At 40.7% G+C, this 18000-nt stretch overlaps 1 protein-coding gene across 1 annotated transcript in view; it reads left to right on the plus strand.

Moving 5' to 3' along the window:
• The first annotated feature begins 16841 nt into the window (after positions 1-16841).
• LOC147429492 (uncharacterized) overlaps positions 16842-18000 on the plus strand; it is a 1396-nt gene continuing 237 nt past the window's right edge. The window contains exons 1-7 of the mRNA XM_086495026.1: positions 16842-16901; positions 16977-17063; positions 17155-17176; positions 17260-17335; positions 17410-17528; positions 17612-17686; positions 17810-18000. The exon at positions 17810-18000 is cut by the window's right edge and continues 237 nt beyond it. Of these exons, the coding sequence (XP_086351152.1) occupies positions 16842-16901; positions 16977-17063; positions 17155-17176; positions 17260-17335; positions 17410-17528; positions 17612-17686; positions 17810-18000 (630 nt within the window). The remainder of the gene's footprint in view (positions 16902-16976; positions 17064-17154; positions 17177-17259; positions 17336-17409; positions 17529-17611; positions 17687-17809) is intronic.

Genomic DNA, 18000 nt, shown 5'->3' on the forward strand with positions numbered 1-18000 from the left:
TAACCAAAAGTTTAGGAGTCACACAGCTATTGACTTCCCCTTATCACCCGCAAACAAATGGGATGAGTGGTTAAATCCGACAATCAAACTGGTAATAGCTGTATTTGTAGACCCCTTACACCAAAATTGAGATCAAGTGCTTCCATTTGCTGTGCATGCGTGTAACAGATCAGTACACGCATCTACAAAAGTTAGTCCCTTTCGAGCTTTCTATGGTCGTGATCCTCGTCTTTCACCTGACCTCCAGACTCTTCACCTTTAACCAACAAAAGCTAAGGCAGCTGACTGGTTACTTTATCTCCAATGACGACAACCTCTCCTCCGCCAGGCTCTTCATAAAAATCTTCATGTTGCTCAGCAAAGGCAAAGGCAGAAGCACAATAACGATGAACCCCGCCATCAAGTGGAATACGCAAAGAACGATCTAGTCATGCTGTACTTCCCTTTGCGACACAAAGGCCTAAGGGAATATCTCCTTCATCGATGGGTTGGCCCGTACAAAGTCCTCCAGCCCATTGCACAAACACATATATCGTCTGCAACGATTGTCCAATCAGTCCATCACCATAGCACGTGTAACAAGGATAAAGCCATGCACAACAACCGAGTAATGGCTTGAGACCGATGAGTATCAATCTTCATCAGATCAGAATCATGATTTGGAGATGAATCGCTTCATTTAAAAAAAAAAAAAAAAAACTTGGTGAGTCCAAGGTTCTTTTTACAATATTTGAACGTAGAAGCCACTACGTGGCACTATATTTTTAATTTTTTTTTTACAAAAAACATTGCTGCCATGAAAAGCTCTAAATAAAACAAACTCCTACCACATGAATAAAATTTAAAAAAAGCACTCTGCATTGCTCAATTGCTCTCAAAAGCAATGCGAATATCTTCTCCACAAGCAGTTCACAGGTAGCTCGGAGTGTCTGCACGTCTGTCTCTGGCCACTCTTTGCTGAGAGAGAGAGAGAGAGACAGAGAGAGAGAGAGATCAGAGAGTAGGCTATGTCATTGTTTACTCCATCGGTACATTGAAATCGGCCTACTTTTGCAGCGAATCCTCAATACCTAATTACAAGTCTACCTGCGCCTTCCCCACTTAGCGGTCATAGCAGCTTTGTGGCCAACTGAACAGTATGTCCAACTTCAACTAACTTACTCAGCTCGTTTGATTTCTCTCTCTCTCTCTCTCTCTCTCTCTCTGTGCGGGGCAGCAACCTCTATCAAGTTGGACTTACTTGACCTTGGCCTTTCAACGATCATGACGAATGACCTCCAGCAACCCAGTGGCGTAAGTGCCTGGAGCGGCGAACAGTTGCGTCATCAAAAGAACGTGTTGTTCTGCAAGTAAAAGATTGATGACGTCGGACTGAAAGTTTTAAAGTACTGGAAACCAATATTGTCTGTTTTGACAAGGTGTTAGCAGCAGCAAGCCGGGCCTTCCAAACCTTGGCTATATTTCATAGATCATCAAGCTGGAGGGTACTTCGGAAGCTTGCCGACGTCATGAGCACTCTCAAAGAAAACCTTTCCAAAAAAAAAAAAAGACCTTAACATTAGTTTGGTACCAAAACAAGACACTTGAAGTGTCATTTTTTAACAAATTTAAATTAAATGCTACTTGCAGTAGACGGTTTATTTAAGAAAACCCTCTTGATATGCTTAAATATGCTAGCTAGAGGGTCTTTTAAAAATATAACCTTGTATTTTAGAGTCTATCATGATCAAGAACTATACTCATCAAGTTGACCCTCGTAAGACAGCGATTGACGCTTTGAAGAAATCGCCTTTATAAGCTCAAAAAAAAAATGAAGCGACCTTGTGGAAAATTTTAGGTGACTCTTTCACAATTTTGCTATAGATAATTGAAAGTTTCATGTGCAAAAAAATTGACTTTGAAGTATATAAAATAATGGAAAGTTCCATGTGTTTGATATGGTTATTTCAAACATATCATCGTATACATAGAAAAATATGTTTATGATGTATTTGTGAGTTTTAGAAAGTGATACATTGCTTGCCCTTTCCATTAAGCACTCAAGGTGACAAGTAGAAGGGTTTTGGTATGCAACAATTATTGGATCATTTCAAATATTCAAAACTGCATAAGAGAAAACTTTCATATTTTCATTCTTGAGACATAAGCATTCAAAACCTCAAATAATATCAAACTTTCCATGTAGATCAACTAAATGTATCAAAGTACGTGGTACATACACAATTGGGGTGCCTTAAACCTTGGTTTCAATGTTATTATGGAGAACTCAAAATTTTCAAAAGTTTTTGCACGATAAAAAATTCAAGATAGAGTTCAAGCAACGAGATTTAATTGAGTTAGGGAGCCCAAAAAATACGTAGTTTCTTGGTTCAAACATATAAAGTCATTTGTAGTCGTCAAATTGCACTAGAATAGTACCAATTTCATGAGGGGAGCTTTGGAAGACCAAAATTATGCTGTTATTCAACAGGTGCTCAAGTATGAAATTATGTCTATAGCTTACATGTGACTTGAAAACTTATCTTTTGAAGTGCATTCCATTGTTTTGTAACACTAAGTGCTAACACTTGGCTTTTATAAACATCAAAAAGGCCATCTCTACAAAAAGATATAATAATTTTATGATCTTTTTGGTAAAACAGCTTGAAATTTTACTAAAATTTATGTCTTAGAACTTACCAGAATTCTCTCCATACCAATTTTATTTTGATATGGAGAAAAATCCAGTGTTTTCTTTCCCTCATAACCAATCTAGGTAGAAGCAAGGTGTAAAAAACTTCTTTCTACCTTGACAAATAAATTGCCAAAACTTGGTAGAAAAACAGGACACTTTAGTGTCTCAGGACACTAAAGTGTCCAATTACAGAACTAGTGTTAAGAGGTAGCGGCAGGTGGATTCGTGCAGGTGTAGATCCGCCTGTGGACGCAATGCAATGGAGGTTAAATGACGGAGGCTTACGAGTAGCTTTGGGGGTGGTTTGGATGGGCGAAGAGGCAAAGGACAAGGAGATCACGTGTAGCAGGGGCAAGAGGTGGAACCAGCGCTAGGAGACGGAGCCGCAAGGGTGAAAGCAAGAGGCGGGTTGGAGGGAGCGTGAATAGGTGGATGTTGGAGGCAAGCCTGCGGGTCTCGACAGAGAGTGGAGGTCGTGGTTGAAGAGGTTTCACAAGTAAGAGAGACGATGTAGGCCAGTTCAGTTTGGGCAGATGGGTGTGCGCAACCAAGCGTGAGATGGGCTCGAGCAGAGGCGAACATTCGGAGAGGAGAAGAAAGGTTCACGAAAAATAAAACCTTATCTTAAGCGTTACAGTCAATGCACTCAAAGAAGGCTAAACTATTGTCCAGTGAATATAGTGCCTTCCGCTATGGGGACGCCGACCTAGAGATGCCCATTATCATGTGCAGTTGGGAAGCACGATACATAATGCGGGTTAGTCAACAAGGAGGCAGGAAGACATAATTGCTGATGGAAGTGGCTTAAGAGAGAGAGAGAGAGAGAGAGAGAGAGAGAGAGAGAGAGAGACTGCTTAGAGGATATAAAACATAAAGTTACATCTTCGTGTTTTGTGTACGGCAGGGAGGACATATATTCACAACACTACATGTTTCAACTGCACAAGCGCGACTCCAGCTTGACAACACTACAAGGTCCGTTATCTGCATCCAATTTTCCATGTGCATGTGTTTGCTTGGCGTAGCACATAAACGCTACGGGTCAGGGCACGGCTTCCATTTCTTATAATTTTTTGGAGAGACCTCAGTGCCAGCTCTCCACCATACTTTTGTATGGCACCTCTGTATGACGTGCATCATATACTTTGCACTTTCAGTTTGTGACGTTTCATTGGAAGATGATATGTTTAACTATTCACATTGATTTTTTGTAGCTTGACTCAAATATCGGCTTGTAGATTGGACAATCGAAAAGCAGCAGTATAACATTGCAGGTTAGTAAAGCACCTCATTTATTGTTGCAATTCATTCATGCTTTATCTTTTTGCTTGTTTTAGAATTTTCCGCATTACTACCTTTGCTTCGGTTTATTTGGATCTTGGTTTCAGAACTATACAGTCGATGTAGATCAGCATCTGCACATGTTAGTTACACACACAACTCTTTGCATACGGTTGCTAACCAATGCATGTGAAGTATTAGAGTAGTGAATACACAAGTAGTGAATGCACGTTATAGGTCAGTAAAGCACCTCATTTATTGTTGCAATTCATTCATGCTTTATCTTTTTGCTTGTTTTAGAATTTTTCGCATAACTTCCTTTGCTTCGGTTTATTTGGATCTTGGTTTCAGAACTATACACTCGATGTAGATCAGCATATGCACATGTTAGTTACACACGCAACTCTTTGCATACGATTGCTAACCAATGCATGCGATGTATTACAGTAGTGAATACACAAGTAGTGAATGCACGTTGTGTATCGCAGTCATAAATTGACCTTGTGCATCTTAACTTTAGCTCCAAATAATTGATACTATACTACGTGTCTAAATAATTGATGCCGCACTATATATGTCCTCTTTTCTCCCGTACTAGGTGTCAATATGAAGTTCTCAAGACCTATACAATTATAGTCCAAGCAACAATAAACTAGGGATCAAAGTGCAGCCAACTTGAAACTAGCTTATCGTCCATATGCTAAGTCATGGTTTGAAATTACTGCATTGTATAAAGATTAGAGCATGCAATGTAACATCTTTGCTCACAATCTAGAAATATGTTCCTCCTGCTCGACGGCATACCTCACATATATAACGATAAACGAGGTCGACAAACAAATGAAATAGACACTCTTGCTGCTCTCACTTCTGTATTATTGTTGGGTGCTTTGCCATCAGAGCGGCAACAACAAGACTTAACAGCATTGCACCTACAATCCATTACCAGTTCAAGATACCAGCAACGAATCAACAGAATCCCCTCTCTATTCATGAGACCAGTGAGTGATATTTGGACATAAAAGAGGCAGATATTATAATTATAGACGAGCTATCCACCGGCCCAACTACTTTTGCCCTTATCGTAAGACAAAATGTCAGCGTAACAAGCAGTACATTGACAGATCCCTTCAACAACAAATGTGTTCTCTTGCTTGGTGATCTTGCTCAGCTACCCCCAGTTTGTAGTCATGCACGGGAGCTTTGTAACACATGCCATAGTCCAGTGGCCACTTGTGCAACTTTATACAAGATGCCATGCTTTGTAAGACATGTAATGAACCCTGAATTTCTTCAGTTCTTGACCATTATTTGTGAAAGAAAACCAGCCGTAGTGAGATCAATTGTACCTTGGGTGCATGTATTATAGATGAATCAAACTAACATTACAAAATTTGAAATGAAGATGAACATGGGTAACATAAATGTCCTTCAGTAGTGGCTCCTAGACCATAAGTTCAATGAACTGGATTCGATCGCAATTGGCATGCGTTGCATGATCACTAAAAACAGCAACTCGACAATTAGTGCGGCAAACGGTGCAACATACATTGTCGATGCCATAACACAAAACACAAAACACAAAACGTGAAGTTACATGTATCACTGTTCTCATTCATTGTACCGGGAATAACTACAAAACAAGAATGGTAAAACACAAATAACAACAAAAGAAGAAAGACAAAATACACTCAACATTCACCTTTAAAAATGTGAGCCAACGTTCTGTGCTGCCAAACCATTCGATGAAAAATTCACCAATAGAGAAAACATTCATCAGTAGACATAGTAGTACAACCTCGCTTGGATATAATCTCAACTGTAACCATCCCTATAAACTCTAATAATTGACGCACTTAACTTTGTCTCCTCCCATAAACATCATAGCATTTTTCAAATGTATATCCCTTTCATGCAGCGCCGCCCTTGCCGCGCCGCCCTTGCCTAATTAGTCATGCTCTTGTTTGCTTCAATGCTAGATGCTAAATGCCAATGAGCATATGTCCTGTTATATTCTATAGATGTTATATAGCAAGGCCCACCAAGCAAGACTAGTTAGAAATAATTGTCTTTTTTTGGAAGGTAATTTGTGACAAATTACATGCTAAGCACTCAAAAACGGATCTCCATTTTCAAAAAAGAATAAAGATAAGGGAATCGTGAACAATCGAACTAAAATAGATACAAGGGTACTTTGGGAATTTTTGAAATATGAGGGGTATTTTGGGAATTTTCTAAAATTGGAGGGGTATTTTCGTAATCCCCCCCCCCCCGCCGTGCCTCCCCCTCCTCCCCGTGTTGTGGTTATTAATCGCCTTGTTTGGTTTCCCCCCCTCCTTGTGCATCCCAACCTTTACTTCTCTCCCACCTTAGCTTTGCTAGCCATGGAGGTAGAAGGCTTGCCTATGGATGAGGAAATAAATAAATTCTCGCAAATGCTTGCAACAAAAAAAACGGCAATGGAAGAGGGAGACGTACTAATGGACGGAGGTGATAGCGCGACTCACCTCGTTTACGCGTTAATTTGCGACCATCACAAAAAACCGCTAGAACAGGTGATGTTCTTTCAAGGGGTCTGGGGGATGATAAAACATCGGAGATAGGGAAGACTCACTTTAAAAATGACAATGAAAAAATGGCCAAACACTTGTCTGCTGCGAAAGGCTCTAAGTTTCAGGTGAAGATTCTGAAGGCAGGCGTGCCTCAGGAAATAATTTTTGCTAATGGAAGCAAAGAGAGAGGCTGTATCTTAACTCTCAAACAAGGCATTTAATTCACAAGCATACTCAAGGGTCCTCACTCCAAGGATGCTGCGAAAGGCACATCTCTTGAGCCATCAAGTGATGGGGGACATGCTAAACTGAAGAACGACAAGGTTTGGCTCGAACAGGAGATGAAGGAGGTTAATAGACAGTTGGAGATAGGTCAAACGGCTTCAAAAGATCTACCTCTCAGGTCGAATGCAGTGGGGTATCAGAAGAAGGGCTGGCGGATCGGGCTTAGTGCTATGAAGAAATCTCTTCCCGAGTAGGTTGAGGTCTCAAAGGCAATCACTGCCACGATTCCACCAGCACTTATCAAGAAACAACTAGCTTTGCAAGCTAAGCTTACGCTATTGTTGGATTCAATGGAAAAGTCCCGAATAGATTCGAGCTGATCGAATGGATTTAGGGCCCTCAAATTCTTGCGCATGGGGGAAAATAAAAAACACTACTTACCTCTCCAAGGGATTTTGCTTAGTCAGATTCAAAGACGACACAGATGTCTCAAAAATCCTTGATAAAGGGCCTCTTAGTTTTAAGAGGACAAATGGTTGTGTGGTAGCGTGGGAGCCAACTTTTGACTCGCGTGAGTCTCTCCAAGGGATTCGTCCTATTTGGGTTGAGTTTGTGGGTTTGCCTAGTTGGCTCTGGGATAACATCGTGTTTCTTTCCAGCCAACTGTGAACCCCTTTGTTTATTCCTAACAAGAGGGTCTAGGAAAGACCTCCAAACGGGTTTGCATAGGCTGGAATGTTTCTAGGATTCCACCTAAGAGCATGGTGATCAATGTTGGCGCAGGGCTCATAACCAGTCCTCTCAATTTTGGAACCTACTTTGGAGCTTGCTTTGAGTGCAAAAAATTTGGCCAATTTGCCAAGATTGTCCCATGAAGGGTAAAGAAAGGACCAATCCTAAAGAGTCCAATTTAGGGGTTGGCAGAGAAGTAGCTGTGGAAGAGAGTGAGAAACAGGCAAAGACAAATGAAGAGTTCAACAACATGGGAGGAAAAAGAGGCCATGATTTGTGACAACGAAGATATGAAAATGAAGGAGAAAATGGTGGAGAAGCAGAGTATCACACCACAAATCCTCGGGTGTCCAAGCAATGGAAATATTTTTTGTCTTTCCTTCTTCTACAATTAAACCTCTAACAGTTACAACTATGTTGGCCGTTCAAGTCCGAGGGCTGAAGAGGGTCAAGAGGGTGAAGGTAGTGGCAAGAGAATCCACGTCACGAGAAGCTACTGGTGCCTTGTAAGGGAAATGAACCTTTCCACCCCTAGTTCCACTAAAAAGAGGAACCTCTTGCATCCCTCTCCACAGCCCCTTTGAAGTGCTTTTGGATTAAAAAAACCCTACACTCTTTAAACCCCCCAGATTCTCCTGGGCCCGAAACTATGGAGACTGAACAAACATCGGATATAGAGGAGTTCGTCCCTCTCTCCCCATGAAACCCACACTACAAATGATTTTCTGGAATGTGAAGGGCATAAGAATGAAAGCGAAGCAGGAAAAGCTTTGGCAATGCATGAGGAGGAGAAAATATATTTATATGTTAGTGTATACAGGAACACCACCTTGATGCCTCATTTTCACGAAAACAAATGCTTGGGGATTGCGTTCTTTTACGACACTACTCTTGATGGTTTCAGTGGAGTAATGACAGGAGTTCATTGGGATCTAAAGCCAAAAGTTGTTTTTTAGCACCCATCGAGGCGAGCTCTGGCAGTGTCTATTAAGGTTCAAAACAACTTTCTCACTATTGTTAACATATACGCCTCTAATGATTCCAAAGGAAGGATGTTATGGAATAACCTCTCATAATTGCAAATAGAAGGGGAGACTTTAATATGGTGTGTTCCAGACAAGATAGGCAGGGGCCCTCAAGCATTCTTGTAGGGAGCAAGCGTAAAAAATGGATTTCCCTAGAGGATAAATGAGCTCTGGTTTTCACATCTGGAAGACGGCCCCCTGGAAGGATGAGGCAGGATTCACTTTCCACAGCCTTTATTCCTCCCAGTTTGCCTCCAGACTTGACAGGCTATACTTCTCTCACAGTGGCAAGTGGGTGCCTTCTTCATTGCTTATGCAAGTCGTAGTGAATGAGAGTCTCAGATTATTTTCCTCTCCTAAGAACCTTGGTATTCTCTTCAAAGAATTGTTGCAGCCATAGGGTGCCAAGAAATTACTTATCACCTACCCTACTCTATTAAAAAATGCTCACTTTAAGGCTTTGGTGTCTTGGGCTGCGGAAGAGCTGAGCCAGGACATCATCAAGGAAAGGTCTGACTCATGGAAAAGATATAGTAAAAAAATCCAAACAACAATCAAGAGAGTTGGACCTAAGCTCAAAAAGGCTAATAACCATACAATTTCAACCTACAAATCCAAATTTGAAGAGCTAGGCCAAAAGAAAACACAGGGCAAGGCTTATGACGAAGACCACATGAAATGGTTGAAGATCAAGCAAACCTTGCATAAAAAGGAATTAGAGGCTATTAATCTCCTTAGGCTTTAGGCAGGCTTTAGGCGAAGGAGAGGTGCATTAAGACTAAGGAGGCCAACAAAAACACACTACATAGAACAATCAAGCTAAGAAAGCGGCAAGCTACCATCTCCTCCTTGATTGACAATCAAGGAGTGCAAAATTTCTACAACCTTGATAAGATGGGCAAAGTGATACTTGATCATCTTAGCCAAATCATTGGAAAGGAGGATTCTCCCTCACCCATAATCAGTGAATCTATGGCCAAGATTTTCACAGCCACCCCCACATTAGTCGACTCAGATGATTACATATATACACAAGAAGTTTTGAACAAATTCTCACAATATTTCCTACATTGTGACTAATTACCTCAACATCATGAGCTTCTGTGAGGGAGGCGCCGCATACCTAGCTAGGTGCGATTGGGGGTAGGGGACCGCCGGCCCGGCCACCTAACCCCAATCGTACCTAGCTATGTATGCGGCGCCTCCCTCACAGAAGCTCATGATGTCATGCATTGTATGAAAAACACTGAAAAAGACTCCGTTTTCCTACATGAGAATATTTCTAATTCTTCTTGTGATATGGTCTACATTGAAATATCGGCACTACCTTTCAATCTGGTCACAGAGAGAGAGAGAGAGAGAGAGAGAGAGAGAGAGAGAGAGAGAGAGAGTGTAGGTGAAAGAGGGGAAAAACTAAAACATATCTTTAAAAATGTCAAGGATACTCCATTGTACACGAACTAAAACTCACCCTCCTTTATTGTTGCACCTTGACATATAAAACATGCACTAAATAGGAACATTAGAACATATAAAACCTTGAGAGAATCATATAAATAGAATTACCTTGAAAGGACCCTTAGTCTTTGTCATCTTTGCCCCGATTGGAGGTGATGCTAAGGTTGCATACATATAAAGTGATACTACGTAAACCACTAGGTATATGTGAAGCACTGTAGCCATCCTTGCTACCATTAGTGACTTTAAGCTCATCGGGAAAGCTACCTTGGAGCCAAGAATCTCTTGTTGAACTCTTAGCTATTGCCACTTGACAGCTTAGAACTTCTTTCCTTGAAAGCACATGTAAAGGGTAAGCTTGGCCACACACAATCTATACTACACCTATAGACACATCCGATGATATAGATTAAACAATAGATCCTCTCAAGTTAGAATCGTATTGCCAACTAGATAATTGAAACAATCATATCATCCCATGTGAAGAAGATAAAATTCTCAATACCCCAAAGAAACTAAGCGTACGAGATTTTTCCCAAATATGCCTTGCATATACATAAGTGATATGCCAGACAAGCATAACTCAATCGCGAATGTGTGGTTGCAAGTCCATAGAGCTATGGAGACAAGAGATTGCCTCCCTTGAGGTTATCTTCCTTATAAAGTAAGCAATTATCAGCACAAAGTCATGTGAATGTGAGAACCAAGCTCCAAAAAGAATACGAAAGAGATGGTATCACATGAACAAGTTTCTTGAAAGTCAGGCCATGCCTATCTATTGCAAAAGAAATCATCATCTGTAACCTATGTAGAATACTAAGTACATACATGTGCAACTTAAAGAATGTCCATGACACTAATGACAACTTAACCGATATGCAAAAGTTAATACAATGAGCAAAATAGGCCAAAGCGATCTTACCCTCTAGCAGATCAAAGAAAATTTCTTAACGTGACTACAGTGGAGATGGGATCTAATCTTGTTAAAATACTAGCACATAATTGCTATTGACACAAATTAATGCTACAAATGACAATAACAAGCAATGATGGGCATGCCATAATTCATAACCGGAGACTCCACTTGAAGTAAGACAAACTTGCCACATGCTGCTTAGGGCATGCACCTTGCGCATATAGACTATCTTAAGGAGAGCCTATCTTGACAGAGCACATTGCATCATAGAGAAAGCGCAAAAAAGCCTTTGATACTGAAATAAATACACCAATCAAGCACTACATGCATGCATGCAACTCATAACAAATAGAATGATAAGCCCTTGGCTATAATGGCAGTCTCGATGGGTTTAATTAATACCCTTAAGTGCTCCACAATATCGATAACTAGCCTTGCTTTCCGTTATGGCCTTTAAAGCGCCTTGCTTTGCAAGTTATGAGTCTTTCCAAATCAACGGTGCATAACACATAAAAGGTGGTAAAAAATGTAAATTGTGCAACTTTGATGGCTGTCCTTTACCATTTTTTTCACAAGCTAGAAGAAAATGCTCTTATGAGAATGAATCTGGATGGAATTTGCAACCCTCGCACTATAGTTGCAAGTTGCAACTCCAATTTGGTATACCTTCTATATAGCCTTGCTCTTTATATGTGGTTGCTTAAATTCCCAAGTGGAGCCCTTGGGGGACGAGTTTCTCAGTAGTGTACCTAGCTCGTAGCCCTGGCTTGTGATGTGATGTACTATGAATATGGATCATAGCTATGGATTCCAATATACCTTGACAACCCCATCGTGTGTTTCATGCCGGTCGGATATTATAGGCAATTTGCTAACTTATTGTGTATATTGCTAGATATATCTTTGAATTGATCATGTTTAAGCCTTTAAAACCCCTCAAGATCGTATGCTTATAGCATATCTCAAGCTTTGGAAATGGTTATAAACATCTTGTACAAACAGCTTTGCTAATTTTGTCAAGTTGGGGTCGTCTTGCTACAAAACAAACTCAAGATCAAATTAAAAATAAATAATCTTGATAATCTCAACCTTGTAGGCCAACTGCGGGTGTTACTGCCTTCAATGGAATTTGGTTTGATTACTGTGGTCAAACATAAGCCCGTGGGTAGTAGTCTCTTGTTCCAAAATCCATACTCCATGCTTGTAAAAATCAAAAATTTAGAAAGAGAAAAGTAAAAAATGACGAAATAATTAACCTTGTTCAATCCTTTGCTTTTTTGGCATCATTGAAAGGTTTTCCAATCGTGCTCAAGTCCTAGCATAGACTTGCATGCCAAGCAATCAATCCCTCACCCGCGCTCATGAATTTCCCGCGTGGTTCTCTTTAGTTATCTCAAATTGAAGGGGGATCAATACGGGTTCAATTCCCTTGCTCCCCACCTGCAAGCCAGCAGCACATTTCTTGCCCCATGTCGATGCATTTTCATGCATGCCTAGCGAACATGGCCCCTAGGCCAAACTCGTGCATGATTTTGAGTGTGTAACAACCATGGCCATGGGTCAAGGCCTCTAGGTAGGCAGGATGCCCATTTTTAGGTGCCCAAATAACAAAAACCTTTTAAAAAATAGAAGCTTTGTCGATGGCAAACTGCAGTGACCAATAAGAGACACACACACACACACATAGTTCCAAAGTGTTAAAGGCCACTTAGCCTTTCATCATATGGTAAACATTATGTATGATTAATTACCTATAAACCAGCAATCCTTGAGATTCCTCAAATGTAAAGTATTTTTATATTTGACAATAGCTTTTTTTTAAGAAGGGTGGTTATTTCATGGTGCAATAAGAATATATCAAAGGCTTACCAGTAAATAGGTGATACCATTTCTCTATTTATGCAACAAGGTAAAGTCTTCATATGGGCCTTCAAAAGGCCAAAAAGTGACTATTGAGGGGTCACGAGGGTTAAAAATCTATTTTAAAAAGGTTAGAACTCATAATGATCTCAGACATAAATGAGAGGGATACATTTACAATATGAGACTACCAGTGTTTAGCGTTTGAACCATTCAACAAATCATATACTCACAATTGTAAGTTTGGCCAAAAAAAAATATTTACAATATGAGATGAAAATTTCAAACTGACCCATTTTTGGCATGTACAAGGAGCATTGCCTTAACTTGTCTCAATCTTTTGGCCTTGACTAAAAAGAACTTATGTTTTTTTAATATTCTTATTGGATGCAATTGAAAATCAAACTTCACTAAATGTCTTGATTTCAAGGTGATTAGGTCTCCACAATTTGGAAAAAAATAAACACTCCATCTAAAATGCAATAGTAAAGGGTGTAGAAATGAAAAGCCTCTTGCAAATGGAAAATCAGAAGATTTTTATTCTATATAGAGGGGAGGCCTTGCCTATATGCAATGTGCCATGCTTTTGTGGAATTTAATTAATTTTAAAATGATAATAAAATATAAAAGAATCAAAAATTTAAAAAAATTATTATATTCAAACTTCAATTCATTTTTTTTCATCCCTCTCCAATAAAATTGAATGAAGCTTGTGGGAAAGATCATTTGAAAGGACTATTTTTGTCTTTTCAATTCTCTTCGAGACTTTTTAAGGCTCTTTTCAGTACACATGTCAAATAGCAAAATTTGAAATGCTTTCATCCATAGTGATACTAAGGCCTTTAGAGACCAAAAAGATTTTTAGTTCTACAACCACACCCTTTTTGGCCTCTAAAGGCCTTAGTTCACTTCTTGTTGTTTGACATGTGTCCTCAAAATAGCCTTAAAAAGTCTTAAAGAGAATTGAAAAGAAAGAAACCATGTCTTTTCAAAGGATCTTTTCCAAAAGCTGCAATTTTTCAATTCTTTTTTGGAGAGTGATGCAACAAATGATTTGAAGTTTGAATATAATAATTATTTAAAAACTTTTGATTCTTTCATGTACCATTAATCATTTCAAAATTAACTAAATTCAACAAAAACATGGCACATTGAATATAGGCAAGGCCACCCCTTTATATAGAATAAAAGTTTTTTGATTTTTCAATTTTAAGAAGCTTTTCATTTTATATACCCTTCACTTTTTCATTTTAAATAAAGTGTTTATTTTTTCAAATTTTGGAGACTTAATCACTTTGAAATCAAGACATTCGACGAAGGATTTTGATTTTAAATTGTATCTAACAAGGGAAAAAAAAAGTTATTTCTAGTGAAGGCAAAAAGAGTGAGACAAGTTAAGGCAATGTCGTTTGTACCTACCAAAAATGGGTTGATGTGAAATTTTCAAATCATATGTAAGAGTGCTCAGGAATAGACCAAACTCTATGTGCCTTCTACTTGGTTGGGCATCTCATTATATTAAGCATATGAGGGAGTACAACCGACTACGCACTATCTTGGCATACAGGACATGGGTTCGCACCAAGACCTTCCGGCCACACACACCACACCTCCTCCCTTAGGGAGAAAAAGATAGACATTTTTTTATAATTTTGGGCTAAGAAAGGACTCGAGAAGAGGGATCAACTCCGACGCCTCATCCGGGGGAAGTGATCATACAACGACTGAGGGACTTGGGGACTCAACTTGGGGATTGGACATTGAATATCCCGACATAGGCAATGCATTAGGTTGTTATCCCAATGCAAGTGGCTTCGCGAGGAGGGGCTACATCATAACGACAAGGACACTATATTTTTGCTACCATACATCCTTCTTCAAAAGAGAATTGGTGTGGTGATTCTTGATACCAGGACAACTAGTTGCAATTTGAACAACTTCTAAAAACTTTTGTGAAAGAACCTAATAGATAAGCTCAACAATAACTGGTAAGCACTATAAAACAAAGAGGAAGACATTGTAATACTCGACTTAAATGGCACTGATCTGAGGGTGCATTGATTGTTCTTGGGAGACTAATCTGACTTGATGCATGTGGCCAAGCGAGGTTGGAATAAGGGCATTGATCTGACTAGGCCGCATTGATTTCTACTAGTATCCAACTATAGCTTCCAATAAAAAATGCAAACCTCCAATAAGCATTATTGAAGCTCCAAGATGCGTTTACTTTCTAGAGGCTGATTGTGCAAATTTTGTCTTGGTTGCCTTTGATGAGGATGCACCCGTCAATGTCTTCTAAAGTGATCCGTAGATGCAATAAACTGCAGTATAGGCTAGCTGAGGTGCTTGCATCATTGAGAGGTCCCTAAGCCGATGCAGTACTGCAAGTTGGGGGAGACGGGTGCTTTAATCCAGGAGGGAGTTGGGCGAGGCCAAGCGGCAACGATGGCACCCTACGGCAGCTTGTTGGTTGTTCTGCTGCACGTAACAATGGTTCAGCTGGCGGCAGCAGTGTTGGGTCGTCGATCACGGCCAGGTGACAATGTATGGCGATAATTCGGGCACCATCAAACAACGAAAAAGAATGCAGGTGTCGGCAGCAGCAGCTGGGACTGCGGCAAAGAAGGGTGTGAGCACTAGTGGCCAAGGGCACCAAATGAGGCCTCTACGCGTATAGGATGGCAGCGGTAGGGCTCTGGTGATATTTCGGCCAGCTAGCCGACGTGGCCTTTGACTGGCCTTTCCAGCAGGGCGTCGAGCTCCACGTTGGCCATGCTTTACGGGCAGTTCAGTCAACACGCCGTGCGTCGCCGGCCACGTCATGCAAGCGTCAGTCCCTTTCCAATGGCTCAGGCCTTAGTGCCCACCGTCTGCAATATCTTGCAAAGCTTTTTGGGCCCGCCCTGGTCTCCACTTCGGCGCTGCAGGGCTGCTGGCCAATAGCCACGTCTTCCAAGTTTTTGTCTCTCCAAGGAACCTTCAATGCCCCAAAGCCTAAGGTTAACAAAAATGTTTTAAGCTAATTAAGGGAAGAAACGAGCTCCAGCCACTACCCCTTGAAGTACACACACACCCAAATGTTCACTCCCAAATTCTCTCTCTCTCTCTCTCTCTCTCTCTCTCTCTCTCCCTCTCACACACACACACACACACACAATGCAAAATTCACAAATCCCCATGTATGGTTCTTTTAATGCTAGCGTTTTACAATGAACACTTGTGCATGATGAGCGCTCAAAGTACAAGGTTATGCGACAGGCAATTCTCCCATGGTCACGAGTTGATGACTTTGTGCACGGCGAAGGTAAAATTGATGGCTATGATACTGTGTTCAACAAGTACACTCACCATCGTCATCATCCGGATGAAAAAAAGAGGATAATCAATGATGCATGGATTGAAAAGATTGTGTGAGTGCCAAATGATTATCCCTAACCTCTTAATTTTTTCAATAATTAGGTGTTTTTGAGCATTGGTCTCACAATTCTAACTTGTAGGTTTCGGTGTACATATGGTCTGCACGACGAGCGACATGCTGCTACCCCTCATTCTAGCGATGCCCATGATGCATCATTACCAAGTGAGGCTGGCACAAGCAAGAAAACTCGCGAACGACGCAATAAAAGCCTCTTCAAGAGAGGATGTCAGTGCCATTTCAATATTAGCCGCTTGCAGCGTGATCAAAGCATGGGGTTAATCTCATATGTTCATCCCTATCATATTCATATGATTTGATTTGTCATGGTGAGGGTTCTCAAATCTTGTTCTCTCCGTGGGTGTCCAAGGAAAAGAAATTATGGGTGTATAATCTACTCCGGCGAGGGTTCACTCCTCAACAGGTACTGGACAGACATATCAAAGCATTGCACAATCAACTCACAATGGATTCCGTCCGTTCTACCACGAGAGATGATTTTCTCTCCATATGTGACATTCTCAACATAGCACGAAAGATAGCGGTTGACACAATTCAACTGCATGAGGATAATGCCGAGAGCACGAGACGGTGGTATCTTGAGAATGAGGCTATGGTTTTCATCTACCAAGAGCAAGACCTCACAAATAGCAAGGATTTCATTCTTGGCATTCAATCGGCATGGCAAAGGGAGATGTGAAAAATGTATGGTGATAACAACCTTATCGCGATGGATGCTAAATTCGAAACAAACAAATACCAGGTATATACTTCAATCCTCGACCTGCATGTCCTTTAATTGCTAGCATGATCAAATCTACACCTTTGTTGTTTATAGTTTCACTTGTATACTATCCTCGTGTTCGACGCCCATCACAATGGCGTGCCCATAGCTTGGGTATTGACTTCAAGTGCCACGTTGGAGGTGACTTGTTTATGGTTGTCACAATTTAGAGATTCTATGCTTGATTACCATAAATGTTGGGAACCTTCTGTTTTCATGGTGGATGATGCAGAAACAGAAATTTTTGCAATTAGGTATTATGTCTCCTTTTATCATGTGCATATATACACGTTGCTCATTGTTCCTTGATTGCTCATTGTTCTCAATGTGAGTACAGGCATGTCTTCAATGTTCCTATCTACTTGTGCTTGTGGCATGTGCGGCGATGTTGGCTCAAGCATCTTGTTAGAAAGGTACGGGGTTGGCCAACTAGGGCTTCCATGTTTCATAGCCTTGGAGTGATCATGCACATGCGAGGGTCTTCAAGCACGTCTGAGGTGGAAACACGAGAACGCATTCAAGGCATGCTAGCTTCCTTCTTCCTTGAATACCATGAGGAGGAGGCCTTCGTTGAGTACTTCAAAACATATTGGCTCTCAAAAGTTGGTATGTATGGTGGAAACACTTTCTTGGCTGAAACACTTTATTCTCCATTCTTGGCTTGATAATATATATCCTTTTGTTTAGAGACATGTGGGTGTGTGCAGCCAAGACACTCCCACATTCAGGACAAGACACAAATGGGGCCATCGAAGCCTACCATGGTGTGTTGAAGTCGAAATTTCTTGGGAGGTAGAGGAAGATGGCTAGCCATAGAGTTGATTGGCTACTACACAAATTAACCTCTGCGGCTCTTCCTTTATATTGGTACGTTCAAATGATGAAAGATAAAGGTTTTGTTCGTAACAATGCCATTGAGAATCTTGTGGAAAATTCCTTTGAGACGGCAATCGAAATTCCCGATGAGCATGTATCTATGATTGTTGGGGAGAATGGAAGGCATGCACTAGTGCAATGTGCATCAAACCCCAAGATTGTACACACTATATACAATCCCGAGAGCCTATGGGCATGTTGC

The sequence above is a fragment of the Adiantum capillus-veneris genome, chromosome 22, assembly GCF_014529385.1.
Source record: "Adiantum capillus-veneris isolate H3 chromosome 22, ASM1452938v2, whole genome shotgun sequence".
Lineage (NCBI taxonomy): Eukaryota > Viridiplantae > Streptophyta > Polypodiopsida > Polypodiales > Pteridaceae > Adiantum > Adiantum capillus-veneris.